The sequence below is a fragment of the Dasypus novemcinctus genome, chromosome 26 (genome assembly GCF_030445035.2).
Source record: "Dasypus novemcinctus isolate mDasNov1 chromosome 26, mDasNov1.1.hap2, whole genome shotgun sequence".
Classification (NCBI taxonomy): Eukaryota; Metazoa; Chordata; class Mammalia; order Cingulata; family Dasypodidae; genus Dasypus; species Dasypus novemcinctus.
In genome coordinates this window covers 52,099,675-52,126,972 of record NC_080698.1, presented here as the reverse complement: position 1 = coordinate 52,126,972, position 27,298 = coordinate 52,099,675, and the positions used below count along the sequence as shown (strand labels likewise).

The 27,298-nt window shown below is 52.9% G+C and overlaps 1 protein-coding gene across 2 annotated transcripts in view; it reads left to right on the top strand.

Annotated features, from left to right (window-relative positions):
- FGD5 (FYVE, RhoGEF and PH domain containing 5) overlaps window positions 1-27,298 on the top strand; it is a 138,322-nt gene that overhangs the window by 74,129 nt on the left and 36,895 nt on the right. Inside the window, exons 4-6 of one of the 2 annotated variants that reach the window (XM_058288499.2) lie at window positions 12,102-12,160; window positions 12,273-12,303; window positions 27,045-27,205. In XM_058288499.2, the coding sequence (XP_058144482.1) occupies window positions 12,102-12,160; window positions 12,273-12,303; window positions 27,045-27,205 (251 nt within the window). The remainder of the gene's footprint in view (window positions 1-12,101; window positions 12,161-12,272; window positions 12,304-27,044; window positions 27,206-27,298) is intronic. The other variant, XM_058288500.2, reaches the window with a different exon arrangement.

The window sequence follows — 27,298 nt, the reverse complement described above, 5'->3', positions numbered from 1 at the left end:
ATAAAGTGTATCAGACTGTAAGGATCGTGGGGTAACTTGGTTGGGTTCTTTCAGCCATGTTTTAGAGATTTTCCCATGTTGGTTCATAGGACTCCAGGTTATTATTATTATTATTACTTACTGCTGCACAGTATTCTATTTTATGCATGTGCTGTAGTTTTTTGTCCATCATCCTGCCAAAGGACATACACAGTGTTTCTGATTTTTTTTTTTTTTCCCTCTACCAACAGCCTCGCAGTCATTATTTTCTCTAGGGTAGATGCCAAGAAGGGGAATCAGTAGATCACAGAGCAAGCACGTATTTTAACTTTTGTGTCTATGGCTAGATTGGCCCTCCAAGAGGCTGGTAGTGCTCACACAGGCAGTGTTCCAAAATTACAGAGCGCTTGCAAAGGGAGGTTACGAGGGGGTGTGATCTTTCCCAGCTCCTTTTTTTCCTGTAGAATTTTTTTAAAAGATTTATTTATTTATTTATATACTCCCCCCACTGCAGCTTGTTCCATTCTTTGCTGTCTCTGCTCTGTGTCCATTCACTGCGCGCTTTTTCTGTATCTGCTTGTCTCCCTTTGTTGCCTCATCTTGCTGCGCCAGCTCTCCCCGGCTGTCAGCTCTCTGCAGTGTGCGGGCCGTCAGCTCTCTGCACCAGCTGGCCTTCACAAGGAGGCCCCGGGACGCGAACCCAGGGCCTCCCGTGTGATAGGCGGGAGCCCAACTGATTGAGTCACAGCCGCTTCCCTCCTGTAGAATTTTAGTGGTGTAGGGTGTGAGGAGGATCCTGGACTCCTTATTCCTTTGTCTTCTGCTGTGTCTGAAGATCCTGTTTCTCCCAAAAGCAAAGACAACTCTTCTCTGTGCCTCAGTCACGTCCTGTGGGAAAGTGGAGCAAAATGCCCCAGTCCTCGGGGGAGAAGGTGTGAGGAGTGGGTGGAATCACCCCTTGGGGCCTCAGGAGGAAGGGATGGGGGGGGTGGTGATGAGCCCCAACTGTCCCAGATGTTTTTGGGGTAACCAAGCCAGGAGGGGAGCGGTTTCTGGAGCAGGACAGGAAACTGCACCCAGCGGGTCCACCCGTGCCGCTGACCACTCCTGCCGCCTACACCTCGGCACGCGAAGGATGTAGGCTGAAGGGAAGAGGGAAGAAAACAGGGAGAAGCAAAAAGGGCTTAAAAATAGATCCAGCTGGGAAACTAGATCTATTTTTCAAAGGCGAGCAGGCTCCTCGGCCCTCCCTGACAATGAGCCTGATTTGCAGACTTTTCGTGCTAAATGCCAGTCCCAGCTGCCAGCCCAGGAGCCGGGGCCCCACCCGGGCAGCCCCTCCCTTGCCTGAGCTGCCCGGCCTGGGTCCCCGCTGCCTCCTGGGACAGGCCTGTCTGGCCCCAGCCTGGACGGGCATTCCTTCCACAGTCGAGGCCACATGCCTTGCCCTTCCCAAGACCTCTGCTCCTGCTCCCGGTCCCGTCAGCCGTCAGGCTGACCCCATGACCCCGGTCCAGGGACAGGGCCCTGTTTTACTCCTTGCCTCTGCAGCCCGCCACCTTGACAATCCCCTCGGGTCCCTGCCGTTCCTCTGGCCAGTCTCCAGCCTGGGTTCACCGTCCTCGGGTGCTTTCTCCGTGCCGCCGGCTTCTGAGCCAAGTCGTGTGGTCATCGGGTCGGTTCCGCCACAGTCTCCCTCACGTCCCCAGGGAGGCAGTTCGAAACCTTTGTCAACTTCCTCTGGCCGCAGCCCTGTTCTGCGCATTCCTGGAAAACCTCCTCCTCTCCTTTCTAATGTGAACTCCCTCCCCTGTTGGCCTCTTCTCTCTTCGTCCTCCCTCAGTCCCTCCCCCAGCCCTCTTCTGGTCTCATCCTAAATTTACTTATTTAATAAGTCTGTCCTGGGTGCCTCTGGGTGCCAGGCACTCTTCTGAGAGCTGAAGCTAGAATGGAGCCAAAGTCAGCCCAGGTCCCTGCCCTGGTGGGGTTTACTCTCCAGAGAAAGAGGTGAGCAGTGAGGCAGAAGATTTAGGTCTTGGTAAGTGCTGTGAGAACAAGACCAAGCCAAAAAGCGAGGTGAAGGGGAGCAGAACCCCCAGAGCAAGGAGAGGGGGCACGGCAGGGAAGGCCTTTGTGATGGCGAGAAAACATTTGAGCCTCGTGAAGATCCGGCGACAGGGCATTCCAGGCAGGGAGGGCAGCACGTGCAAAGGCCCTGGGGTGAGAATGAGCTCCAGCCTGGAGTAGCAGAAGGTCGGGATGGCTGAAGCAAAGCGAGGGAGGGGGGAAAGTGGGAAGAGGTGGGGCTGGAGAGGAGGGTCCTCGGGTCTATCCTCAGCTCACAAACGCATCCCCGTCTTCTGCACCTCCATGCCTCCGTGCTGCCAGATCCTCGGCGCCGAGACCTGCGCCACACTGCCCACGTCAGACCCCGTCTTCCTGCCGCTGAGCCTCGCTTTGAGCCCTCCTTGGGAGCTCCCGCTGTCCTCAGCTCTGCTGGCAGAGTCCTCTCCTAGTTCTTGTCCTGCTTCTCTGACTGTCCGGCTCTGCCTGCTCCTCCCCGCTGCGCAGTTCTGGAACCCAGTCGCCCCCAGCCCCGAGGCGACCCGTTCCAGGCCGGCTGCCAGCTCCACACAGGTGACATTCACTGAGCTCAACTTCTGCCCCGACCCCCCTGCAGAGCCCCACCCCGAAACTTCCAGCCGGCCTTCTCGGAAGTGCCACAGACCCTCAACTCCACGCATCCGCAACTGCGCACGTCGTCGTCGCCTCCTCCCAGCCTGCCTCGCTCGCGTCCGTCATCCTTAGCCATTGCCCGAGATTTGAGTGCGCCCCTGGCTGTGCATCTTCTGTTGTCATATCCTAGTCATGGATCGACTAAAATTTAATAAACACCCAGTGGCCAGGCATCGTGAAGGATACAAAACTGAGATTTTTTTTTTTTTAAATAATAAACTTTATTTTTAGAGACGTTTCTGATGACAGAAATTTAGGTTAAAAGTATAGGGGGGAAGCGGACTTGGCCCAGTGGTTAGGGCGTCTGCCTGCCACATGGGAGGTCCTCGGTTCAAACCCCGGGCCTCCTTGACCTGTGTGGAGCTGGCCCATGCGCAGTGCTGATGCGCGCAAGGAGTGCCCTGCCATGCAGGGGTGTCCCCTGCGTGGGGGAGCCCCACGCGCAAGGAGTGCGCCCGTGAGGAGAGCCGCCCAGCGCGAAAGAAAGTGCAGCCTGCCCAGGAATGGTGCCGCACACACGGAGAGCCGACACAGCAAGATGATGCAACAAAAAGAGACACAAATTCCGGGTGCCGCTGATAAGGATAGGAGTGGTCACAGAAGAACACACAGCGAATGGACACAGAGAGCGGACAACTGAGGGGGTGGGGAGAAATAAATAACAAAAAAATCTTTAAAAAAAAAAGTATAAGGGATTCCCACATAACAACCACACATACACACACGCATTTCCCCCTATTATTAATATCTTACATTATGTTGGTGTGGTTTATTTGTTACAATTGATGAACCAGTATTGAAGCACTGCTGCTAACCAAGGACTACACCTTACTTTGTGGTTTACACTTGGTGCTCTAGGGTTTTGTTGGCTTCCACAAAAGGATAGTGTCATGTCTCTGTCTCTCTCTGTTCTTTGAGCCCACCTCAGGGTCTTTGCACTTGCGGTTTCCTGCAGCTGAACCACTCTTCCTTTGCATAGCTGGCTCCAGGCTCAGGTCAGATGTCACCTCCTCAGAGAGGCCTCCCTGATCTCCTGCTAGTCTCTGTTGCAGAATTCCTGTTTATTTCCTTCCTTATACTTATCTCAGGCTGCAATGATGTTCTTTCATTTTCTGTTTACTGGCATATTATTTTCATTTCCCCATCAGAATAGCTGCAGGAGAGCAGGGGCTGCGTTTATCTTACTCAGGTTGTGTCCTGACTATCAGGCACATAAAAAAAGTGTTCAATAAATCTCTCTGAATAAACCAATAAGTAAATGAATGCCCTAGACTTGTTTCCTGCATGAGTAAGGAAAACAAAACTTAAATTATGACAGTTTAGTAAAATAACATTTGTTTGGCCCTGTATAATTTACTTTGCACAGTAAGTGGCAAATTGGGGAAGGAAAAAGCTACCTGTGCACTAATTTTTAAACTGTACAATTTTTGTTTTATGTACTTTTCTCAATGTCATATCCCACAATAAAAAACACACACACACTCAAAGGCAGTTCCCCCAGAGTGAGTTCTCAGCTGTGTGAGGTGAATGATAATACAAGTAATATAAGAGTAATATAAGAGTTTCTGGTCTTAGGAGCCAGGGCAGTCAGGGAGGCTTCCAGGAGGAGGTGAGGCTTGACCTGAGCCTGGAAGGAGAGTAGGACTTGGTTATACAGAAAGGAGAAGGAGGGTTTACAAGAGGGAAGGGTATATAGGACAAGGGCATGGAATGCAGCCACTGGCTGGCTTTCTGAGCCCATGCACCTGGTCCTTGCTTGAACCAAAGTGAAACAGGAACTTGCCCAACACAATCACAACTGCTTTCTCAGGATTCTAGAAGAGAGCTGAAGGGGCAGTTAGAGATCACCTTGGTTTGCAGGAAGGCAAACGAAAACTAGGAAAGGGACCATCCCTTGCTTTTGGTTATTCAGCAGGTTGGAGGCAAAGAGAAGTGGGCTCAGGCCCCCTGACGCCTCATCCAGGGCTTTTAAGACCACTCGCTGCTTCTCTTGACTTATTACAAACTTCAGCCAGAAGATTCAGAAGACCAAAGACTCCTTCCACAGTTAAGAGTGTTTCAAGTCCCCCGACCAAACCCAGATGCTCACCAGCCCAGCTCAGGAATGAGAGTAAGGCAGGGAGTCGCGTGGGCTTGGGGAGGCCAGTGGGGCCTCTGCCTGGCTCCGCCTTCTGTGCTCCCCTCATCCTGGTGGGCAGTTTACTCTCCACCCCTCACGCCCCCTGCCGCGGGAGCCCAGGCACCAGCTGGAAAAAGCCATGAGCCACCTCTGCCCGCGCTCAGGCCTCTGAATTTTCAAGCAGCGGATGGAGGCTCTGCTGGAAACCCTGATCTCAAGACCGAGGCGGAGGAGGGCGTCTGGAGGAGCTTCCCAGCCTGCGTTCCCCCCGAGTCTGGTGCCAGCGTGTGTCTAGCTCCCTGAGGACCCCCTCTTCTGCAGATGTGACTTCAGAGCAGAGTCTCAGAGTGGTCCCAAAGATGGGATCTCCAGCAGCTGGGGGAGCAGGGACCCTCAAAACATCAAAGATTCATTCTAAATACTTCCCTGGGGCTTGAAAGAGCCATAGAAGATTGCCTTTTCCCTCTTTCTAGATGTAAAAATATGTATATATTTTTTGAGCAGCTATGTGGCTTGCAAATTTGAGGTCTGGGGGTGCCTTCCTTCTTTGCTGCTCTGCCCCCGCCCCTCACTTCCCACATGTAGCATGTGACCTGGAGATGGTTATTGGGACCCTGGCAGAATTCCAGGCATGGGGAACTGTGCGAGCACAGAAAGCTCAGAGGTGGGAAAGCATCGGGTGACTTTAAGGTACGAAATTTAGTTCCACGGGCCGTGAAGGTGTGCAGTGGAGGTGCCTCGAAAGGGTCTCTGGGCTGGGTCACAGGGCGTGGGCCTCTTTCAGAGCACAGGGGGCTGTAAGAGATGCAGAATGCAGTGGGACAGGATGGGTGGGGGTGCGTGCAAGAGTGGAGCACTTTGGGGGGAGGTGCAGGCACAGGGAGGGGGTATAGGGAGCTTAGGGCCAGCATGGGGGTCTAGAAGCTGTGCGTTCAGAGGCAGAGTGACTCGGAGTTCAAGGGGTTGGGGTCTGGCACAGGAAACCGAGCTAGACCCTGAGATCTCGGGGACCTGGGGCTTGGCCTGGGGAGGGGAGGAGGGGAGGAAGACAAGGGTGGGAAGAAAGAGGCTGTTGTGCCAGGGCCAGCCGATTTAACCCCAGGAGGCCCTCAAGCAGGGCGCGTGATGAAAGAGCGCTTGTTCCTGGCTCTTCTGCAGGAAGAACAGATAGGACCCTGTGGCGGGAGACGGGGGGCCCGTGGGCACACTGGGGGCCATCCGAGGGTCAGGCGGCCGAGACCGGGGTTCAGTGTCCTGCTTCCCCAGGGAACGCAAGAGAGGCTCGTGCAAGAAAATAATAACACAATGATGACAGTTCCTTGCACTTCTGTATCGCTCTTTGCTGTTTACAGAGAGATTTTCTGTCTCCAGTCCTATGTGGTCTTTTTTGACATCCTCCAAAACAAGACTTTCTGGCCTCAGACCCTTCCACTGCCTTAAAACTTGAGGACCCCAACGTGTTTTTTTGTTTTCTATGAGTTCTATCTAGCGATATGGATCACCCTAGACAGTAAAATGGAGGACATTTTAAAACATTTATTTTTTGAAATTCATTTAAAAGTCCTAAACCCATGGCAGGCTAATATAAATATATTTTTTATAAAAAATATATTTTCAAAAAACTACCAGCAAGAAGAGCGGGTCTTCAGCGTCTGGTTTCGAGGAAGCCTGCGCTCCCTCTGCTTCTGCCTCCGCCTGCTGGGATCGTGGCCTTGGGTGGCCGTGAAGGGAATCCAGAGGTGCTGCTCGCCAGGGAGGACCTCACCGACACCCCAAAGGAAGCCCGCAGGGCCCGGGGGATTCTTGGGCCACACGTTGAGAACTGCTGCTCTAGAAGGAGGCTGAGCACCCGCATTTTATAGTTGGAGAAACTGAGGCATGGCGCAGAGGACCAGGGACCCCTGACTCCTTTGCTGTGGCCCCCGGTGTAACTGTGAGGGTCCCTGAAGGAGGGACCCACCCTCTGGGCCCAGCCCCGTGTGGAACCAGCAAGCGCCCCGGGCTGTGCGTGGGGAGGAAGCGGGGCCGGGCGGTCTGAGCTCAGCGATAAGCGAAGGGACAGCCGCCACCTGTGTTGACAGCCCCTGGCTCTGTCTGAGATCCGCGATAGCGGGGGCCCGGCGCCCCCACCCCCTCGCTCCTGGGAGGAGCCCTGTTCCCAGCAGCCTGTCCCTGGATGCTGCGGTCCTCCGCGGAGTTCATTTCCTGGTTAAACAAACATCGATATGAAAGGGCCGAGTCCAGCAACGCCCAGAAACCTTCGGAGGAGCCCCGGGCTCAGGACGCGGGAGCCGCCTGCTCGGGTCTGGGGAAGACACATCCATCATCGGCGGCCTCGGCGGCGCTGCCCGCGTGTCCCCCCAGAGCCTGCCCTACTGGCAGGAGGGACGTGCCGAGGGGCCCGTGCCCCGGGCCGCCCAGCGATCTGTCCCCGACAGCCTGGAGATCCAAACAATGGGGAGGAGGATAAGGCCGCAGCGCGGGCGGGGCGCGACCACTGCCGTCTGTCGCCCGGCTCGTCCTGGCACCGCGTCTTCCGGAGGCTTCCAGGAGACGGAGATCCCCCAGCCTGCCCCCCTGGCTGGGACTGCACCCAGGGGGCCTGCCCTGAGGTGTAGACTTCCTTCCTCTGCTCCCAGGTCAGAGCTGAGCGCAGAGGGTGAGCCCGGCCGCCCCTTGGATTGCTAGACTCCTACCGTGCGGGTCGAGACTGGGGATTCCCAGCTTCAGGACCCACGGCTGTAACGAGCAGGAGTCCCACTCGGTGCTTAGGACGGGCCGGCGCTCTGCGGAGAGCTTGGGGGCCAGGCTACGTGCACTTGCGTCTTGTCTCTGCCCCTAATTGTCAGGGCCATGGGCAAAGGGTAGGACTTTTTTTTTTCACCTTTTAGGGGGTACTGGAGATTGAACCCAGGACCACATACGTGGGAAGCAGGTGCTCAACCACGGAGCTACATCCACTTCCCAGTGAGAGTTGGTTTTTGCTTTTGTTTGTTTTTGGGAGGAACCGGGGATCAAACCTGGGACCTTGTACTTGGGAAGCAGGCGCTTGAGTGCTTCCCAGGGTAGGGCTTCTTTGTGCTTTAGTTTCCCCATCTGTCAAATGGAGATAATAATAGTACCTATCTCATAGGTTGTTGAGAGGATTCAATGGGCACACATGCATGTAAAAATCTTGGAAATGGAAAGCAGATGTGACTTAAGTGATAAGGCCTCTGCCTACCACTTTGAGGACCCAGGTTTGATTTCCTGGTGAAAAAAATGAAGAGAAAGTGTGCCCATGCGGCAAGCCAGTACCTGCGTGGTGAGCCAGGTGCCCACGCTGTGAGCCCAGTGCCCACGCAGTGAGGCAAGAGCCCGTGTGGGTGCCCACGCAGCGAGCCGAGCGCCCACACGGTGAGCCGAGTTGCCACGCAAGTGCCTGCATGGCGAGCCAAGTGCCCGTGGAACAAGCTGAGTGCCCGCGTGGGGAGCCAGTGCCTGCTCAGGTGAGTCACGCAGCAAGATGATGATGCAACAGAAGAGAGAGGAAGGGGAGAGTCAAGGTGAAGCGCCGCAGAAACCAGGAACTGAGGTGGCACAATTGACAGGGAACCTCTCTGTCTTCCAGTGAATCCTAGGGGAGAAAGACAAGAAGTGAAGACAAAAAGAGAAACAGATATAGAAGATCACACAGTGAATGGACACAGACAGGAAAAACAGCAGGGAGTGGAGAGGGAGGGGGTGGGGAAGGAGAAAAAAGCTTAAATCATCTTTGCACAAAGTAAGTGATCAATAAATGCGCTTATATATATTATTAAGTGGGTAATATTATTTTCCTCAGAATCATACTTTTTTTTACAGATTTAATTTTTATTTATTTCTCTCCCCTTCCCCCGTTGCCTGCTCTCTGTGTCCATTCATTGTGTGTTTTTCGGCATCTGCTTGCATTATCCGGCGGCATGCAACTTTTTTGTTGCGTCATCTTGCTGCGTCAGTTCTCCGTGTGTGCAGTGCCACTCCTGGGTGGGCTGCGCTTTTTTCACACAGGGCGGCTCTCCTTGCGGGGTGCACTCCTTGCGCGTGGGGCTCCCCTACGCGGCACGGTACTCCTTGTGTGCTGCAGCACTGTGCGTGGGCCAGCTACCACATGGGTCAGGAGGCCCTGGAGATCGAACCCTGGACCCTGCATATGGTAGACAGATGCTCTATCAGTTGAGCCATGTCTGCTTCCCCAAAATCACCCTTATTATCCCCACTTTACAGAAGAGGCTCAGAGAAGAGAAGTAATTTGCCCAAAGGCATAAATTAAGAAGGGGTGGGGCTCAGGATTTGAATCCAGGTCTTTCGACCCAAGAGCACAGGCCCTCGACATCCTCCTTATGACAAGAGAGAATGGAACTACCGGCCTCTAGAAAGTTGTCCTTCGTGCTCATTTAATAAACGAAGAAACCACGCCTCAGCCCTTCTGACCTCCCCCCATCTCTATAAAATAATTCTCTTTATAGAAGCTTCATCCCAGGGTTTCTTAAGCGGTCGAGGGCTTGTCCTGGCTGAATACGTCTCTGTCTGAGGATTTTGTTTGTGAAGACCTTTCACACGTGGGACTCTGCAGGGGCCCCTGCGGTGGGTGGCTGAGCTCCTCCCGTCCTCAGTGCCCTCCACGCCCCCACTGGCCCAAGGACAGAGTGGCCAGACGGTGACTCATGACTGTGCCCTGGGAAGGCAGGAGGCCAGGGGAGGGCGAGAGGCCTCAGCAGGCTCCCTGGATGCCGTGACACCCCAGCCAGGGAGGCAGCAGCGAGATACAGGACTGGGTTCAGCCGCCACCTGGGCCTTGCGAGCGCCTCAAGAACGTGGCTTCTTCACCGAGAAATTATGGGGGATGGAGAACGTAGGAAGGGGACTCATTCATTGAGCACCTGCTACGGGCCAGACACGGTATCTCCTTTCATTAGTTCATTGAGCATTTACTGTGCACAAGGTTAATATTAGGTCGTGCGGCCGCTATAAAGAAAAATACAGCAAGATAAAGAGAGCAGCGGTACCCAACCAGGAGTGCGTGTTTGCCCCCCAGGGGACATTTGGCAATCTCTGGAGCCAGCTGGGGAGGATCTCCTGGCACCTGGTGGGTAGAAGCCAGGATGCTGCTGACTGACCTGCAGTGTACAGGCCAGCCCCACAACAGCCAAGTGTCAGGTCCCACGTGTCAACAGAGCCAAGGCAGAGAAAGCTGAGGTAGAGAATAACATAGGGTATTCTTAAGGTGGTCGTGGGCGGCTGCGCCGAGGACGTGCCTTTTGAGCAGAGACCTGACGAAGCCACAAAACGAGAAGGGGACGATCTGGGGAAGAGCATGGCAAGAAGAGGGAACAGCAGGTGCGAAGGCCCTGAGTCAGGAGCGCATTCAACAAGAGGACCAACGTGTGTGCGGTCGGGTGACTCTTCACCACGTTGCAGGTGGAAAACACTGAGGCTCAGAGAGTGGTTTCCGACAGTCAACACTGTTGGAGCCAGGATTTGAACTGGGGCATTCCTGATTCCAGGGTCCATTTGCTTTCCACTGTCTGCCTGCCCTTGTTGGGTAAAGAGCTCAGCCTTCGTTTTGCAGCTGGGGGCTTTCCCACACTTGACTCTGGAACTTATTTCTTTTTCTTTTCCCTAGGCACATGGTTCTGTTCCTGGTACCACCTCAGTAATAATGGCAGTAATAATGATATCCAATAATTCTGTAGTGTGACTATCATTGTAGTGCACTATTGCAGGTGGAATAGATATATTAACTAATTTAACTCACACAATAAGCATAGGTAATAGATACTGTCATACTATTCATGTCCATGTCACAGATGAGAAAAATGAGGCACAGAGAGGTTAAAGGACTTGTTCAGCTACTAAGAGGCAGGCGGGATTCAAATCCAAACCGCCCAGTTCCAGGGTGATCTTAACCACAACAGAATACAATTGCTGTTTCCGCAGGTAGTGAGCTTCCCATCACTCAAGTGGGTCATTCCCTGGACCCAAGCCAAAGTGGGAATTTGGGGGAGGGTGTGTGTGGAGAATGCAACAACTTTATTGGAAAAAAAACACCATGCAATTTCTTGAAAGCTTGGAAGAGGGAGGATTTAGACACTTCCCCTCAACCGCACGACCAAGTGCAGAGGGAATCTTTCCAGATGTTGTCATCAGACAGGATGCGTCCACCTTCCAGCTGCTTCCCAGCGACACTCAATCCCTGCCGCCGGGAGGATGCCTTCCTGGGTTGGATCTTTGCCTTGACAAGTTAGCAACACACAAGGTCGAGCACAGAAGGGGAGGGAGGGGCTACTTTGTCCCCCATGGGAGGCCTGGCGCAGTCTCGCTGGGAGGCAGGATGGAGCTGGAACCAGAGCCCGGCATCCGAGCCCTCGCCCGCCCCCTCCCCAGTGTCCACCTGAGCCCTCGCCCGCCCCTCTCCAGTGTCCACCTGTAGGCTCCTGTCCCCGCGGCATCCGGTGTCGAACCGGTTTGAGGCCAGGGAGCAGGGGCCTGTCTGTGGCGGAGGGCCCAGGCCTCTGCCTCAGCTGCCGCCCATCCTTCCTGTTTAACGACAAAATCTCAGTTTATTCCCAGACTTTACGTGTCCGGAAACTGGGGCTCAGGCGGGGTCAATGGCTTACCTGTGGGGTCATGCAGCAAGTTAGTACTTTCCAAGTGAAATCGATATTCGCTCATTCATTGGGTTAACCAAATAGAGGTTCCTCTATGCCAGGCACTGGTCAGACAGGAGAAAGTCACGGTCCCTGCCCTCCAGGGGAGACGAAATGGCCTCACGTCACGATCGGTGCCGTGCCCCCAAAGGATACGAAACCCAGCCAGTTCAGGGAGGGGGAATCAGGAAAGGCTTCTCGGAGGAGGTGACACCACTGCTAAATCTTAAAGGATGACTGAGAGCCGGGCAGAGAAGGGGAAGGGGTACTGAAGAGCAAAAGCCAGATGGCAAGAGAGAGGGTGCTACCTGCAGAGAGCCACGGTAGTGGCTGTTTATCGAGCGCTTACTGTGTGCCAGGCACTGGGCCGAGCATTATCTCAACAATCCTCTGAGTGAGATGCTTTCAGTATCACCATTTCCAGATGGAGAAACCAAGGTCCAGAGAGGCTAAGTCACTTGCTGAAGGTCACACAGGGAACCGGGCCTTGAAATGCTTGAAACTTGCCTCTGTCAGCCCAATGCTTGTGGCACAGGGGTCTCCCCCCTGCCGCCCCCATTGGCCCCTGCGCCTCCTGATTGCTCTCTTTTCTCCTGCAGTCGGAAGGACAGTCCAGAGCGCATGTCATCGCACAGGAACTGCTGTCATCGGAGAAAGCGTGAGTCCCCAGGCAGCTGCCTGTGGCCTTGAGCTTGTAAACAAAACATCACCCCTGCAGGGTTTACGCAGGATGGGAATTAATGCAGACTCAACCCTCTTTCCCTCTGCAGATACGTGGAGATGCTCCAGCACTTACATCTGGTGAGTCAATCATTTTAATCGTCCAAAGCTAATTGCCCTTTTACAGGAGGCAGAAAAGCGACGAGGAGGCAGAGGTGATTCCATTAACAGAGGCGCGGGGCAGTGCGGGCGCGGGGCGGTGCGGGCGCGGGGGACGCACTGAGCTTTCCGGAAGGACGTTGGGGGGTTCTCAGCTCTCTCGCTGAGGACGGCGTGAAGAGGGCAGGTTGTGGTGTTCCGAGCCGTCGCTTTGCGCGTGTGCCCGTGCGCGTGTGCCCGTGCATGCGTTCTGTCAAGGTCTGAACGTGGGGTATTTGCCCAACGAGAGAACAGCTGGGCGCGGCAGGAGGTTTCTGCCGTCACCCGAGAATTGGCGGAGTCCTCTGGACTTTTCAGAGAGAAAAAGGCCAAACTCAGGGACTGGCTGGATAAATGGACAGACGGATGGCCTCTGGGCACGGCCACCCTTCACGACTCAGAGCCTGCCTGGAACGTCTCTGTGGTGGACTCGATTCGGATTAACCGGCGTGTTTTGAACACTTGCAGAAAATGAGGGAGCAGGCAGGGTTCTTCCCAGGAGCTCTCTGGGAAGGACGGGCAAGCTCAAGGAATCCGGGCAGGCTTCCCTGAGGAGGTGACGTTAGGGCCCAGTCACAGGCCGTGGTGAGAGAAGAGAGCGCAGCGGGGATGCAGGGTTGCAGGGAGGGGAGCAGGTGGACTCTGCCTCAGGCCCTGGGGCCGCTGCTGGCCCTCTGAGCTCTCTGAGCCGTTTGCAGTCTAGGCGGATAGTTCAGCATTTGATGGTTGGCTGCTGTGCGTCACTCACCGTGTGGTTCATAGAATACCAGCCGGGAACCTGCACCCTGGTGGACGTGGACATGGTACTGTGCACGCTGACGGAGCGGCTGGGCCAGCGTCCCACAGGGCTGAGCGCGATGAACACGGGGTCTCCTAACGCGCTGCCCACTCCTCTCCCACGGGACTCCTGCAGCCACGGCCTCTGAGCTGCAGGAGCAGGGACCTCTCTGGATGCACCAGGGTGCCCAGCAGCAAGCCAGGTCTCTTGCTGAAGCCGGCCAAAGTCATGCCAGTAACGGCACCCTGGTGCCGCGTCCCCACACCGGCAGGAGCACCCAGGCCCCAGGCAGGACAGGGCACTGTTTGGCCCTGCATCTCGCTGCTGAAATGTGGGTTATTAGACTCAAAAGCCCTTAGGTATGAAATGTACCAGCCATCCCCACCGCATGCCTGAAAGATCTATTTAGCAAGGGCGGGAAGTGTCACTCTCCTGCTCTTTCCTCTCTCTTACTTGCTGCTGAGCTGGCAGCATGACAGAGGGGCTGGGCTTTTTCATTTTATGACTTCGTTAAGAGGGTTTTAACTGGGAAACTTCCATCTGTGTTTGCAGTGCTTCCTGCCAGTTGGAAAGATGCTGGAGCTGCTGCTAACCGTAATAATATCCAGAGGAGGGAAAAAAGGAGAGAGAGAGCCCATAAAAACCATAACTCATAACCTAGTTGCGGGAAATTGTGGTCTGCGGCTATAGTGATTCTGTCAACGTGTAAGGTGATAGGGGGGCAGAAATCCCCCAAATGGGGCCCCAAATCCTAGCCAGGGGCTCATCTTAAAGGAGACTCAGCTTTAGGGCATTTTCCACTGTTTCCAACCTAGGGTTCATCCGAGGTTGGCAGGTTTGCGCTCCCAGAATTTCTCCTTAGAGATCTGATGCTCTTCAAATCCCAAGGCTCCCCTGTGATGGGGACGGGATGACTTTTCATTCTAACCCCCCTTACCTCCCCCTGGAAAATTTCTTTGCCCCCTTAGGCAGTTGCTGATCTCTACATTTGAAATTCACCCCTGGGTGCATAGAGCTAATCCAGGGACTGCTGAAAAGCTGGTCACCCAAAATTGAATGGCAGTGGTTAAGATCCTGTTTTCATACCACCTCTTAACTAAGAATGTTTTACCATTTTTTAAAAGAGTTGTGGAAACAAAGCAAAGAAGAATATGAGGCGGAGACCATAGGTAGTCCGCAAAGTGGAAATTATTTACTATCTGACACTTTACGAGAAAGTTTGTCGACTCCTGGTTTAAAGCCTCCCAGACAGAAATGCGTTCATTGACCTGCTCGCCTGTCTGTATAATAATCGCCTCTTGCCTGCCCACCTAGCTAGCCATCCACTCGCTCAGCTGCCCTTTCAGCTGTCCTCGAGCCTCGGGACGCTTCCAGGCCCCCGTTCATTCTCCCAGCTCATCTGCTACTCGGTTACCTCTCCATCTGACCAGCCGTCCACCCACCAGCCAGCTTCCCCGTTTCTTCTGGATGGATTGTCACAGGATATTTACAGTGCCCCAGGCACTGAGCTCGGTCACGGTCACGGAGCCCCAAAGATGAATAAGGCCCAGCACCTGCTCTTGAGAAGGTCTCTCTCTTAGGGTAGGGGAGGGTGGAGAATTTGATATTGAACGGATCAGTTAAGCCACTCTAGTTTCATGCAAAATCTGCAAGAGCATGGAGGAGGGAGCGGCCGGTTCCCCTGGGACATCCAGGAAGGTTTGCAGAAAAGGGGCCATTGAGATGGACTTTGAAGGGGCGTGATGGAGCTGGACGCTTGGGCAGTGTGGTCAGTCTAGGCAAGGGCTCACAGGCTGGAAAGGACACACTGCATTTGGAGAACGGTGCCTCGTCACACACAGCTAGAAAATTGATGAGTTTAGAAAGCCAGCTTGCTGGGCCAGCCTGTCACGCAAGCTCGCTGTCTTGCTCATCTTCTCCAGGAGGCACCAGAAACCAAACTCGGGACTTCCCATGTGGTAGGCAGGAGCTCAATCACTTGAGTCACATCTACTTCCCTATCTTTCTTCTTCTTCCATTTCCAAGATTTCTTTTGAATACGGGATGGCTGCTGCAGCTCTAGCCATCACATCCAGGTCCCAGGCAGAAAGAAAGAGGAAGGGCAAAAAGCAAAAAGTCATGCCTCCCAGTTGATTCAATTCCCTTGTAAAGGTTTCCTGAAAGCTCCACTTGAAAACTTCTACTTCCATCTCATTGGGCTCACCTAGAGGCAAGAGAAGCTTGGTCAATTGCAAGTCAACTGGTCTATGTTAGGTCTGGCTGAGTGACTTTGTTTCTTGCGTGCCCATTTTGGGGTCGGTGCTGAAGGACCAGGAGGTACCTAGGGGAAGTTCTACCCCTGATGATGGCAGGAGAGCAAATGGAGACACCACATGGCTTCTAAGACTCAAGCTCACAACCAGTGCATCATCCTTTCTGCCCAGCTCTCTTTACTAACTACAGCAAGAACCATGGCAAGGGAGGGGCAGGGGTAGGCTCTCCCCCGACCACGAAGCGATGGCACAGGTGTGGGCAAGGGAGGGTAAAGAACTGAGCTGTAAGTCTCTCTTTCACACTCTGTCTCACACTTCATTTCCTTTTCTCCACAGCACTGTTCACTGTTTTAAATCATCTCATCTAGCTATTTGTTTGCTCGTTTAGTCACGTTTTCATTTTCAGTTCAAAATACTTCCCAATTCTCTCTTGGGATTTCTTCTTTGACCCATATGGTAGGAAACATGTTGCTTAATTTCCAAATATTTGTGGATGTCCCCAGATTTCCTTCTGTCCTTGATTTCTAATTTAATTCCATTGTGGCCACCCAGAGAACACACAATTCTTTTAAATTAGCTGCGACTCGTTTTATGCCCTAATGCGTGGTTGATCCTGGAGAATGTTCCATGTGTACTTCTGCCCTTGTGGGGTGGGGCTCCGTAGATGTCAGTTAGGTCAGGGGGTCTTGTTTGAGTCTCCTCTATCCCTGCTGATTTCTGTTGCATCTGCCCGTTATGGAGAGAGGGGTCCCGAGGTCTCCACCTGTGTCTGCGTGCCTCTCCCTTCAATTCTTCGCGGCTCTGTTTGTCTGTGCTCGTTGGCCATCCGTATTCCTCGCTAAGCTCAGAGCTCCTTGGGGGCACGGGGCGGGATTGTCTCCCTGTTCCCAGTGGCTTGTGATGCCTGGTACATAACTGGTGCTCAGTAAACGCCTGTTGAAGGAGTGAATGGCAGAGTCCTTCTTGCGTGCTCATTCTAGCAGCGCTACTCATTTGCTCAGTTGAAAATGTTTCTCGAGGCCCTCCTGTGCGCCAGGCACAGTCCTGGGTACTGGGGAGACAAAAAAAGGGGAGCAACCTGCCCTCCAGGAACTGATGATCTAGAGAGGGAGGCAGCCAGCGATGGGGGATATCCAGGGCTGCCGGGGTTCAGAAGGCGCCTGACCCAGTCTTTTGGGGGTCAGAGAAGGATTCCCAGAGGACAAGTCTGAGCTGAGCCTTTCAGATAAGGAGGAGTTAGCCAGTTGGGGGTGGAGTGAGGGAGGGTTGTTCTGGCAAAGGGATCAGCATGTGCGGAGGCCCAGAGGCCAATTGAAGGGGGGTGTGGTTGGAACTGAAGGAAATGAAGCCTGGCTGGAGCACTGGGAGCGGGAGGCAGAGAGGTGAGGAGCAGAGCAGGGGGACCCTCAGAGCTGGGTTCGGGGTTTGGACTTTATCCCCTGGGGGGCTGAGGGAGATCCTGGCAGGAGGCGATGGCTGGACCGGAGTTAGAGGGAGGCAGCGGGGACGGACCATCGCGGACAGAGCGGAGGACCCGCGCGGCGAGAGCGGAAGGGGTCCAGGCCGAGCCGGGTTTCTCCTCGCTCAGTCCCCGAGGTGGCACGCACTGGGGCGTGGGGAGGGGTCAGGCCAGGCACGGGGGGAGATGACGAGTCCAGCACAGGTCCTGCCGAGTGTGGGTGCTGTGGGGGAGGCACGCCTGTGGTCAGGTAGGCAAGGCTGGGCATTGGAAGGGGTCAACGGAGAGGCGGTACCTGAAGGTGCAGGGCTGGGGGGGCGCCCCCCAGGCAGTGTGCCGGGGAGGAGGGGCTCAGAGGACAGGTGCCTCGGGACTGCTGGGTTTTGATGGAGGGCTGAGGGAACATGGGGGGGTGGGGAGGAAACGGGGCTTCGGGGGGCTTCCTGGCTGTGTCCCGCTGCGAGCTCAGCCGGGTGGTGGAAGCCACTGGAAAGGGAGTCGGCGAGCCTCCAGCCAGCCAGAGCCTCTCAAAAAGCCCTCCCTTCGCCCCGTGGGCGCTGACTTCGGCTGCGGTTGAGCGCTGACGGGCTTGGGCAGATGCGGGGTCTGCGGCGCCTCCGTTCTCAGTGCGTTGACGAGTTTGTCTGAGTTGCGGGTCATCCCCTTGGCCTCCCAGCGCCCTCTTTCCTCACCCCACAGCTCCCGCATCTCATTCTAGTCCAGGCGTGCTGGGCCATAGGGGGAGGCGGGAGAGGGAGGCAGCGAGCATTTTTTGAGTTTCTATTGTGTACTTGGCCCTTTGCACACAGTATCTCATTTAATTGCACAAAGTGTGTGCTCACTAAGTATTTCTCAGATCTTTGAACCAGTCCAAAACTAGGCTTAGACCGAGGTCACACAGCCGGTGACTCCAAAGCCCTGGGAAGGGAAGGAGACAAATACGTGTGGGATAGTCCAGTTAGGTGGTCAAGGGGCCCAAGGAGGGACAATCGGTGTGAGCTTGAGGAATGAGGTCAGGGAGGGCTTCCCGGAGGAGGGAGTATTGCGATGGGTCTTGACGGGTAGAAAATGGAAACAGGCCTTCTCCCTGAAAGGAGCAGCTGGAACAAGTGCAGGAGGGCTCCTGAGGGGAGGGCGCGGGAAGTGGCTGGAGGCCAGTCTGCAGAGGGAGCCTGGAATGGGAGGCCCCGAGCTATTCCACAACGGAGTCCCTGGAATCGGGGAGCCCCGAGGCCTGGGGAAGGCGGTGTAGGCAAGGTGAGTCTGGTGGGTTGGGTGGAAGGGGCAGTGCTGGGGAACCAGTCCCTCGACCAGCCTCAGGTGCCAGGGAAGTTAACGTGGAGCCCAGGCGGCCCTGTGTGCCTCCAGGGCAGCGGCCGTGCCCGGCTCTCACGTACACCTGCGCCTGCATCGCCATAGTCAAATCAGGAAGTAATTCCTGAGCAGGAGGGTCCTGTTTCTCAGTCTTTGCTGGGTGATCCTAGCCAGGGCGAGGATGTTGGGAGCGGGCAGCGGCGGGCAGTGCCTCGTCCTCCAAGAGCAAATGCGCTTTCTTTCCACCCGAGCCGTCCAGGGGGTGAGCGCCCCGTGTTTGCGGGTGTGCACATCTCAGTAGAGGAGGGTCCTACGCCAGGCAGGAGGCTTTCCTCCTTTCTATTTTCATACAATGCAGGAAAAAAATTGCCGTGTGGCCTAGGAGAGTCTCTTCCTCTTTATTGCCTCAGTTTTCCCACCCCAAGCAGATCGGTGGGATCCATACGTTTGGGCCACGGAACCTTGTTTTCCAGCGGAGTTCTACTCAGAGCCCTAATGTGGGTGAAAGTGGAGGAGCTTTGGGTCGAGGAGGGGAGAGGCCAGAGTGGGCTCTGCTTCCACCTCCGTTGACCTTGACTGTCCTTGGAGCACAGTGGGAGAAACCCTCGTCCAGACGAGTGCCTCTCAAAGCGTGGGCCCTGGCCCAGCAGCAGCAGCCGCCCCTGGGAACCTGTGAGCAGGACACATTCTCGGGCACCGCTCTAAAACGACTAAATCAGAGACGGGGTGGGGGTAAGGGGTGGGGGTGGGGCGGGGCCAGGCCACCTGTGCTCGAAGAAACACTCCGGGTGATGCTGATGGACGCAGCGTTGGAAACGCATGGATGGGTGATGCTCTAAGGTCCCTTCAGCTCGGGCCCTTCCTCCCACAAGCCAGCAGCCTCCAGGGCAGTGGTCCCGTCCTTGGCTGTGCCTTGACATTAGCTGAGGAGCTTTAAAAAGCATGGATGCTTGGGTCCCACCCTCAGAGATTCTTATTTGATTGGGCTGGGGTCCAGCCTGGTCATGGGAATTTGAAAAGCCCCCCAGGTCTTCTCTTCGCATGTAAGATTGAGAGCCTAGTGGGAAAGTAGCAAGCATTTCTTAAAAACAGTTGAGAACCCAGCTGGGTCATTCTGGGGGTGAAAATGAAAGTGAAAGATGCACAGCCTCTGCTTAAATTCATTCTCTATTTAATTGGAAGGAAAATAAAGGAGGCGCTCGCTGACCGGTAGTGTTATGTAAGGCCCTTGATTTTTAGGGTGCGACGCAGGTAGCCCTGCCGCAGGGACCAGGCAAGTGCCTGGAGTACTTGAGGCCAGCAGGTAACTGTGGCACATTTTCTGAGAACCTCAGTTTTGCTCTGGATAAGGGATTTAGAATAAAGGAAATCAGCCATGGATGTGTTTTTTGGGGAATGATATACAATATGCATTCATTTTTAAGTTAAAATATGAGACTCTGAAGACATTCTGGGTTCGGAGAGGCTCCCTTCAGATTTCTGGAGGCTACACAAGTCTTCAGCGTCCTGTAGATTGACTGCTGAGGTAACCCAGGAGGGCCTCCTGAAGGAGGTGGCATTTGAAGTAGCTTTGACAGGTGAGCGAGACATGGATCTGATGCCAAGAAGCACAGAGCTAAGACACGGAAGCTGAAACAGAGGACTCATAAAGCAGTGGTTCCCAAAGTGACCAGCAGCAGCTGTGCCCCATGGGAACCTGCAAGAAATGCAAATTATCCAGCCCCATTCAACACCTATGGAATCAGACGGGGCCTAGCGATCTGCATTTTAATAGGCCTGGCAGGTGACTCCAGTGCCAGCCTTGAGAACCACTAAGATAAAGGCTGTGGTAAGGCTGCAGAGGAAAGCAGGACCAGCTTTCAAGGGCCGGGAATAGCAGGCAAGGAGTTTAATTTGGGCTGCGGGCAGGAGGGGCCACGGAAGAGTTTGGAGCGGAGGTGAAAGCAGCACGGAAGCCTCACTTTCCTCCCTCCTCCGGGGCCTCAAAAAACTGTTTTTCTTTTTTTTTCTATTTGTATAACTTACACACAGCCGAGTCGCTCAGATCACAAGGGTACAGCTCAAAGTTTTATATATGCGTATACATCTGTAACCCAGCTAGAACGTTTCATCATCCCAGAAGGCTCCTCTGTGCCCGTCCCTATCAGCCACCCCTCAGCGCCCACCGCTCCTTTGGTTTCTGCCACCATCGATGGGCTTAGCCCGTTCTTGCAGTTCCTGTGAAGGGAATATTGCCGTAGATTTTCCTTTTTGCCTATGGGAGTCAGCCAGGTTTTCATGGAGATCGGCATTCCTTTGTATGGCTATACCAGAGTTTGTTTATCTGTCCTTACGCTGATGGGCAGTTGGGTTGTTTCCAGTGTGGGCTAATACGAATAAAGCTGCTTATGTATCTTTTAAGGGACATGTGCCCTTATTTCTCCTCCGTATATACCTAGGAATGGAATTGCAGGGGCATAGGTAAACACAGATTTAGCTTTAGTAGAAACTGCCAAACAGTTTTCCAAAGAGGTTGAAGCAGTATATACATTCCTGCTCCCCATGTGTAATAACCATCATTCCCCATCCTTGCCAACCCTGGTATGCCGGTCTTTTTATTTTAATTATTTTAATTTTTTAAAAGACTTTTATTCATGTCTCCCCTCCGCCCACACCCCCACCCCAGTTGTCTGTTCTCTGTGTCTGTTTGCTGCATGTTCTTCTTTTTGTCCGCTTCTGTTGTTGTCAGCAGCACCGGGAATCTGTGTTTCTTTTTATTGCGTCACCTTGCTGTGTCAGCTCTCCGTGTGTGCGGCGCCATTCCTGGGCAGGCTGCACTTTCTTTTGCACTGGGCGGCTCTCCTTATGAGGTGCACTCCTTGCACGTGGGGCTCCCCTACGTGGGGGCACCCCTGCATGGCAGGGCACTCCCTGCGTGCATCAGCACTGCGCATGGGCCATCTCCACACAGGTCAAGGAGGCCCGGGGTTTGAACTGCAGACCTCCCATGTGGTAGACGGACGCCCTAACCACTGGGCCAAGTCCGCTTCCCTGCCAGTCTTTTTAATCATGGCCATTCTGCTGATTTTGTGGTGGTTTCTCATTGTCATTTTAATTTGCATTTTCCTGATGACCAATGAAATCGAGTGTCTTTCCTTCTGTTTATTAGCCATTTGGAAATACTCTTTTGGGTTGTCTGTCTTTTTCTTATTGATCTGTAGGAGTTCTTTATATATTCTAGATACAAGTCCATTGTCAAATCTATTTGTTGTGAATATTCTCCCAGTCTGTGGCTTCCCTATTGATCTTTTTTGTAATAGCTTTTATTGAAATATAATTTACTTAGCATACTATTCATCCATTTAAAGTGTACAGTTCAGTGGTTTCTGGTATATTTATAGAGCTTTGGAATCATCACCACAATCAATTCGAGACTTTTTCCTCACCCCAAAAAGGAAATCTGAGTCCCTTAGCCTTCATTCCCCATTTCTCCCAGCCAGTGCTGCCACGCTCCCAGCTCTAGGCAATTACCAATCTTAACTTCTGTCTCTACAGATGTGCCTTTTCTGGACTTTGCATATAAATGGACTCTGGACATTTCATATAAATGGAATCATACAATTTGTGGTACTCTGTGACTGCTTCTTTCACTTGGCATGTGTTCAAGATTCATCCGTTTTGCAGCATGTATCAGTACTTCGTTCTGTGTATGGCCAGATAATATTCCATTGCATGGAGAGACCACGTTTTCTTTTATCCATTAATCAGCTGATGGGCATTTGGGTTGTTTCCACTGTTTCACAGAAACGATGTTGTGAACATTTGTGTACAAGTTTTTGAATGGAAATATGTTTTCATTTCTCTTGGGTTGTGGAATTGCTAGATCCTGTGGTAACTCAGTGTTTAACCTTTTGAGGAGCTGCCAGACTGTTTTCCAAGGTGGCTGTGCCATTTTGGGTTCCCACCAGCAATTTCTCCACTTCCTTGATAACACGCGCTGTTGTCCGTCTTTTTGGTCATCGCCGTCCCAGTGGGTGTGAATTGGCATCTCACTGTGGTTTTGATTTGCATTTCCCTGATGACTAAAGATGCTGAGTGTCTTTTCATGTGTGTATTGGCCATTTATATATCTTCTTTGGAGAAATGTCTGTTCAGATCTTTTGCTGTGTTTTTAAAGGTGAGATGCACGTAACCTAAAATTCACCATTCTCAAGTGAACAGTTCAGTGGCATTTTGTATATTCACAATATTATGCAACCACCGTCTCTATCTGGTTCTTAAACATTTTACTCACCCCAAAATAAAACCACATACCCGTTAAGCAGCCACTTCCACTCCCCTTTCTCCTCAGACCCTGGCAAAGGCCAGTCTGCATTCTGCCTCTGTGGGGTCACCTATTCTGGAGATTTCATAGACATGGAAACATGCAATATGTGGCCTTTTATGTGCAGCTTCTTTCTTTTAGGAAAGTAGGTAGCTTTTCTCTTTGCTTTCTTTCTTTTGAAGCTCATCCATGTTACAACATGGGATAGCTCTCTCTTCAGGCCTTGGCGCAGAGTCGGTGCTCAGAGAATAATTGTTGCGTGTCGATGGGAATGAGAGCTGGGTGTCTTTTGCCTCCTTCCCCCTGTAAATGGTGTTCATTGTTGAGCTCCCGTCACCATCATCCATTACCAACACATTGTCCGTCCTTCCGATAGGAGCCCTGTACGTTTAAAGCTTAACTTCCCATCCCTATCCCCACCCCATCCCTGCTAACCTACATTCTAGCCCCTGACTCTGAGTTTGCTTATTCTAATTGTTCATATCAGCGAGAGCACACAATATTTGTCCTTTGGCGTCTGGCTTATTTCAGTCAACAGGATGTCTTCGGGGTTCATGCACGCTGTTGCACGTATCAGGACCTCACTCCTTTCTGTGGCTAATCCTGCACTGGATGTGTATACCACAATTTGTCTATCTATTCATTAATTGATGATCATGTGGGTTGTCTCCACCTTTGGCTATTGTGAATAATGCCGCTATGAACACTCGTGTAATAGTATTTATTGGAGTGGCTCTTTTCAGTTCTTTAGGGCATATGCCTAGGAGTGGAATTACTGGGGCCTATGGTAGTTCTATGTGTAACTTTCTGAGGATCTGCTAAACCTTTGCTGGTGTTTAACTAGGTTTTTGTCTCTTCATTGTGCAGTTGTGAGAGTTCTTTATATATTCTGGATACCAGACACCTATCAGATACATGATTTGCAAATATTTTCTCCATTCTGTGGGCTTTCTTTTCACTTTCTTGATAATGTCACAGTCACAGACACACACACATCGTACCGAAACCACGCTCAGCGTCTCGGTTCCTCCTCCAGCTCTGGGCCTTTGCACGTGCTGTTTGCGCGTTGTCTCCCTGGCAGGCTTTCCCGCAGCCAGGTCAGGTCTCCCTCTTCTGTCTTGCCACAGCCCCTGGATTCCCCCCGTCACACACTTAGAGCGCAGGGTTGAAATCATCTTTTTACTTATCTCTTTTCCCCCAGATTGCCAACTCTGTGAGGCAGAACTGGGTCTCTCCTGCTCCCGCTCTCTTCTCAGGCCTTGCTCGGCATGGAGTGGGTGCTCAGAGAATATTGGTTGAGTGGCGAAGGGGATGAGGGCCGGGTGTCTTTTGCCTCTTTCCTCCTTCTGAAGTGCTTGCCGGGACCCCCAGGTGCAGTGAGAGGTCTGAAGTACTGAGACAGCCAGAACCCCTCGGAGTGGCGGGCGGTCCTGCCGGCGTGCACTTCCAGCCGGGGCCTGGGCTTGGGGAAGGGATGTTTGTGGAGATTCTGATTATCCTCCAGTTTTTGAAATGAGTCATGTTGGTGATGACCACCCTGCCCATTGGGACCAAGTGGATTCAGTGGGAATTAATCACAGACGAGAAACCAGCTTGCAAAGCAATTAATGTCTAAGCTCCCTGGAGTGCGGTGCCAGCACAACCGTCAGGCTAGCCTCTGCTTCCTTGGTCCACTCTCTTCCGCTGGTTGGCTTCGGTGCTCTGGGTGGCACAGTTCTTGGCTCCCCCGTGACCTGTCTTCTTTGTTAAGGATGATGCCATCCATCAATCAGCAAACAGTATAAAACCCCTTCTCTGTGTCCCTCTGCTAGACTTAGAAACTTAGGAGGAAACAAAATATACATGTCCTCTGCTCTGAAGATGGTCATATTGAAAATATAATAATTACAACTAGCATGTGGATGGCACTTTACAGTTTACAGAGCAGTTTTAATCATCAGGATGAGCCTCATGCTGTCGTTGGTGGTGCCGTCAGCCCCATTTTACAGGTGAGGAAACTGAGGCACGGAGAGGTGACAAGTTGCCCACAGTCACTTAAACCTTCGATCAGATGAGCGAGTGTGTTGGAAGTCCTCTGCCAACCAGCTGCCTGAGCAGGGAGGGATGATTGTTCTCACCAGGATCTGGGAGCATCCTCTTCCTTCGCTGGGATGGCAGAACTGCCGGGCCACAGGTGCTGGCTCTTAAGCCTGGGGACACCTAAGCAAAGGGCGGGAGAGTCGGCCTGTCCCCAGTCACCAGAGAGCACCTTTACTCCAGGTTCAGAGTGAGCCCTGTGGTGCCAGAGCCGGCTGTGGGCAGAAATAAGAGTTCAGTCCCCTTTCCCTCTAGCTCCCCTTCCCACCACTTCTCATGTGCCCCTCACGCGCTCCCCCCACCCCGAAACATGCTTCCAGGAAAGGGCTCTGATCACTCCCAGGGAATGAGATTCGGTTTCTAATTATAGCTCAAGCCTATAAGGACACCTGCGTCTCCAGCCCCGAGAATCAATTCATTAGTTCAAGATTCAGCCCGGAAGAATTCCTGACCTTTGTGATGGGGCCAAGGTGTCCCCAGATCTCCAGATTGCGCGGAGCTGGGCCTGCCAAGGGCTGGCCCCGGCGGGAACCGGCTCAGCCTCCATTCTCGGGACTGAAAGCCAGGGCGGGGCCGTCCTGGTCCCTGTTCCCAGCAGGGCAGGTGGCAGCAGCAGGAGGTCAGCGAGGGACGGGCGGGGCGCTCAGGAAGCGGAGAGCTCTGTGACGGCGCGCCCTCCGCCCCCGCCAGCACCCCGGCAGCCTCTCTGCGGACGCTCAAGGGGCAGGCGCTGGGGCGGCTCACTCTCCCCGTGAGTCCCTCCTTCCCTTGCCCTCTCTCGCTTCTCTCTCTCTGCTGCCTAGTTTTCCTTTCTCATTCTGCTTTTCTCCCTCTCTGCCCCTTTTCCTGCTCCTTGCCTTGCACCCACATCCCTCCCAACTCTCCTGGGTCCTTCAACTCAGTGGAGACAAGACTGGACAGGCTTCCCGAGGCGGCACTCTCGGGTGCTTTGCCCTTCCAGACCTTTCTACAAAGACCTTTCTCCACAATGGCCAAAAGGTGGAAATGGCACAAGACTCTCTTAACAGATGACGGATGAACAAAATGTGGCCTACCCATAGAAGGGGATATTTTCCAGCCCCTAAAAAGAACGAAGTCCCGATCTATGCTACAACGTGGGTGAACCACGAAACCATTACGTTGTGTGAAGTAAGCCAGGCACGGAAGGACAGATAGTGTATGATTCCATGTATGAAAAATATCCAGAATAAGCAAATCCACAAAGACAGAAAGTAGATTACAGGTCACCAGGGCCTGGGAGAACGGGGAAATGGAGAGCTATTTTTTAATAGATGCAGACTTTCTGTTTTGGGTGGTGAAAAAGTTTTGGTAATAGATGGTAGTGATGGTAGCACAGCATTGTGAATATAATCCATACCACTGAAGTGTACACTTGAAAGTGGTTAAAATGGAAAATGTTGTTATATATCTCCATAATAAAACATGTTTTAATACGGGGGCCTTTCTAGCACTGAAAACTGTTCAGCAATGGAATTAACTGTCACAACCAGTAGTGAGTTCCCCATCAGGGGAGGAAACCAAACGAGACAGAGTGATTTTCTTTTGTGTGTGTTGCAAAGGTGCTTCCTTCCTGATTTGGACTGGACCACATGATTTCTGACCCTGAGATTTTCCTGATTTGCATTGTTCTGCAATTCAAGGTGACATCAGGATCCCCTGTGGATTCAAACTATAGAACTGAATTTCATGCAAGAGCAGGTGTATTTGAAGATAAATTATTTTGGTTGTGAGAAAGATGTTTCACATCCTTTACCATTTTAATATTTATTACATTTTAATTTTTCAAAAGTAAATCAGTCATGATATAGAAATTTTAGAAAATAGAGATAAAAAGAAAAGAATCATGCCTGATTCCATATCCCTGACACAACCATCGTTTGGCATTTTGTTGTAGTTCCTTTTTCAGCTTTTTCCTTTATTCACTTTTTCTATAAGTGCATTAGCGTGCGGAAACGTCCTGTACCCCTTCTTGATTTCGTAACGCTACCGCATGAATGTTTTTACGTAGTCACCATCTTCATCATTTTTAGTGACTGCTTACTATTCCTTGGAGTGGATGCACTATGATTTCTTTAGCCTTTATTTTGAAAGTACTTAAAAGATGGGTGATTAACGACAACAACAAAAAGATGGACGATTATAAAGCAAGAGCCTTATATTTCTTCAGAGAAGGAATGGCTCAATTTCTCACCCACCCCCTTTGCAACAAGGAAGCATGGGGAAGCCTGAGAATGCTTTACGCCCTCCTCTGTGCCAGGAAGCGTGTTGGGTGCTCTCTGGGCCTCAGTTACTTCAACTCCCACGCGCGTGAGGTGCGTTACCGCCCTTGTTTTGCTGATGGGAACATTGGGGTCTGGAGGCGCTGGCTTGAGGCCACATGGCTGTCCTCGGTAGGGGGCCTGTCTGGCCGTGGTCGCCCCCCACAGCGGTCTTGCCTTCAGTGCCGTCAGCCTTGGGTAACAGGCCTTCGGGGTTTTTCAGGATTTCTACGGTGCCGTTGTCAAGACCCTGGATGAGATGGACCAAGAGGGCAGGGACGCGCCGGCCAGAGAGGAGCTGAGGCACGGCCTGAGCGAGCTCCCGGCCATCCACGACCTTCACCGGGGCATCCTGGACGAGCTGGACCAGAGGCTGCAGCACTGGTGAGCACCGCCCGGCCCCCGCCCCGTTTCTCCTGTCCCGGGGCGGAGGGGACCGCCGCCACCGTGCCAGAGGCGTCTCCGTTTCACCCCTGC